At 41.0% G+C, this 2,598-nt stretch overlaps 1 protein-coding gene across 1 annotated transcript; it reads left to right on the forward strand.

Moving 5' to 3' along the window:
• The first annotated feature begins 25 nt into the window (after nt 1-25).
• LOC107199561 (acyl-coenzyme A synthetase ACSM3, mitochondrial-like) lies at nt 26-2,592 on the forward strand. The gene is made up of 3 exons (XM_015616881.3): nt 26-569; nt 1,038-1,117; nt 1,772-2,592. Exons 1-3 carry the CDS (start codon nt 444-446, stop codon nt 1,908-1,910), a joined length of 345 nt encoding a protein of 114 aa, XP_015472367.1. The 5' UTR covers nt 26-443; the 3' UTR covers nt 1,911-2,592.
• The last annotated feature ends 6 nt before the right edge of the window (nt 2,593-2,598 follow it).

Below are 2,598 nucleotides of genomic sequence, written 5' to 3' on the forward strand. Positions count from 1 at the left end.
CCACTGGCAGGTTTGACCTTGCATTTCCTCCCAGGGTCCTGATTAAGTGACTGATCACCATTAAACTGAACATGTGACCATAAAATTCCAGTAAATGTAGTAAAATTTCATGACATAAAATTTGCATCTTCCTCATCTTTCCCCTCTTATTGTAAAACCCTTATTATTAAAAGGAGGTCCAGTTGAACTCATCATGTGCAGAGTGGTATCACTTGCAGGGCTGAAAGCAGAAGAGCAATAAGGAAATTGTCCCTGCAGCCACACTGGAGGAAGTCAAGTGAACATTCCCTGAGAACCAAATCAACCTAAGGATGTTTCATTATACCTTAAAAGTTACACTTCAGATTAAATCTGGGGCTTGGTATTGATCTACTTTCCCTGAAAGTTTTTTTCACCTCTGCTTTCTCATCAGGTATTGGTTGAACTTGACTCCTTCAGATATAATGTGGAATACCTCTGATACTGGCTGGGCAAAATCATCCTATGGCAGTGTTTTTTCACCTTGGATCTGTGGATCCTGTGTCTTTGTACACAATATGCCACAGTTTAAACCAGAAGTTATTGCAGAGGTGAGTAATCCCCACATTCCAGGCAATCCAAAGGTACCAGAATGCCTATTCTTCTTCCCAGCTGTTTTTCAAAACCACTCAATTGGATGATTCTCCTCAACACTGGCCTCTTGTGCAGGGCAGAAACCTTCATTTTCCCAAGAATACTGGTTTAGTTAATTTTAAAGCTCTGGTTTAGTTCCCTATCACTAATTAGGCTTGAGCCTGGGACACAGACATCTTGAAAAAACCCAAAAAAAACCTTAATTGGAACTACTGCTCTTACCAGTCCTTCACTTACATGAGTGACTTTTTTTGGACAGAAAGTTACATATTTTCTACAGGAGTTGGACTGCCTCGTACAGCATTTTTATGGTTTTCATCTTGCAGACATTTGAGCATGTAAATTGTGTTCATCACCTGCACATTCACAAGGTCAGACCCAGCATTACACTTTCTTTTCAAATAAATAACTTCCTGTTTTTCTAGACACTCTCAAGATACCCCATCACTGCCTTCTGCACGGCTCCCACCGCCTTCCGCATGCTGGTCCAACATGATGTGAGCAGGTACAGCAGGGAGGGGAGGGAGGCTGGGCTGTAATGCTGGGACAGCTCTGCATGCTTTCTTCCTTAGCTTCCTGAATTCTCTTTTTCAGTTAAAGGAAACCTAACTAGCACAGCTTGCTCTCAGTAAAGAAGGCTGCCAGTTTTGAAATGTGAGAATAATTAGTCACACAGTGTGCTACTTGAGTGTCAGGACTGGGTCTTTGGAAAGGCAGCACAGAGGAAACAATGGAGGGGTTTTTTAAGTTGTCACTTCCTCTGAACTTAGGAAACACAGTTCTATTTAAGTCAATGTTTTAGGCAGCATTGGATCAGGAGTACAGTGGAGTTGTTCTCACATGCTTGAGAATGAAGGGAGCAGTTAGAGGAGTTTCACATGCTGAGAGTTATTTGGTAGGTGTTCCCACCAGTTTGTTATTCTGTGAAATACCCAGATTGTGAGAATGGGTTCCTAAGGAGTTTTCACGTCTTTGGTAAGGTACTTATTCTTGTCACATAGGTCTTTCATCCTGACAAAAGCCAACCCAGGGAGAGAGCTCAGGCTCTGTCTTCCTATAGTTTTAGGTGTACTTGGAAAGCCAAGGAAGTCTTATCAGTTAAGGTTGCTCACTGCTCTTAGGAGTTAAGAGAATCATTTCATTTGCTCTTCCTCTCAAGGTACAAGTTCCCGAGTCTGAAACACTGTGTAACTGGAGGGGAAGCACTCAATCCTGAAGTGTATGCAAAGTGGAAAATCCAGACAGGGCTGGATATCCATGAAGGATATGGCCAGAGCGAAACAGTACGTTTGCATTAATTCTTGCAGTATACCCATTCAAAGGTAACACTACCAGAGCCATGATGTCCTTGATAAATTAATGAAAAAGGTAAGAAGCACTTATATGATTGAAAAAAAAAAACCAACCAGCTTTGCATAATTGTGATTATATAGTTCCAGAATCAGCAAGCTACATAGTTTAATGGTTTCGATCCTTGCAATAAACATGCCAGTGACACTTCAGATCAAATAAGTTTCAGGAGATCCCTTTGTCATCTTTACTTCAAAAAAAACCTGAAAAATAGTGTGCTCCATCTATCAATTTTGCCTGTCTGGGGTTTTAATGGAAAATGTTAAACCAGTTCACTTCCCAGACTTCTCTGTAAGTGAACATTAACAAAGCTATTAAGATTCAGATCTCAGGCCTTCTCTTATTTTGCCCTTGAAATGGTCCCAAATTAATTGTCCCATTATTGAAATAAGATCTGTAATAATTTCACATCTGCTGCCCTGCAAAGTCAAGTGTTTGCAGGACAACCCACTGGCTCAGACTCAACAAAATCAAGCTCACACAGGTCTGACCTGAAATGCCTCTCAATGCCTCTCTGATGGTCTCAAGAACCACAGAGCTGTGGTCCTGATTGAGCCCTTGTCACAACAAAGTCACAAAGAGGAGCCCTGTCTAACACAAACAATAATAAAATTTACAAGATGTTGCAACAATTTT

Source organism: Parus major, unplaced genomic scaffold (assembly GCF_001522545.3).
Source record: "Parus major isolate Abel unplaced genomic scaffold, Parus_major1.1 Scaffold1064, whole genome shotgun sequence".
Lineage (NCBI taxonomy): Eukaryota > Metazoa > Chordata > Aves > Passeriformes > Paridae > Parus > Parus major.

Coding starts and splice junctions, on each gene's coding strand:
- LOC107199561 (XM_015616881.3), top strand. CDS start 444: ATGTGGAATACCTCTGATACTGGCTGGGCAAAATCATCCTATGGCAGT. Junction 570..1,037: donor AACCAGAAGTTATTGCAGAG/GTGAGTAATCCC, acceptor CTGTTTTTCTAG/ACACTCTCAAGATACCCCAT. Junction 1,118..1,771: donor GTCCAACATGATGTGAGCAG/GTACAGCAGGGA, acceptor CTTCCTCTCAAG/GTACAAGTTCCCGAGTCTGA.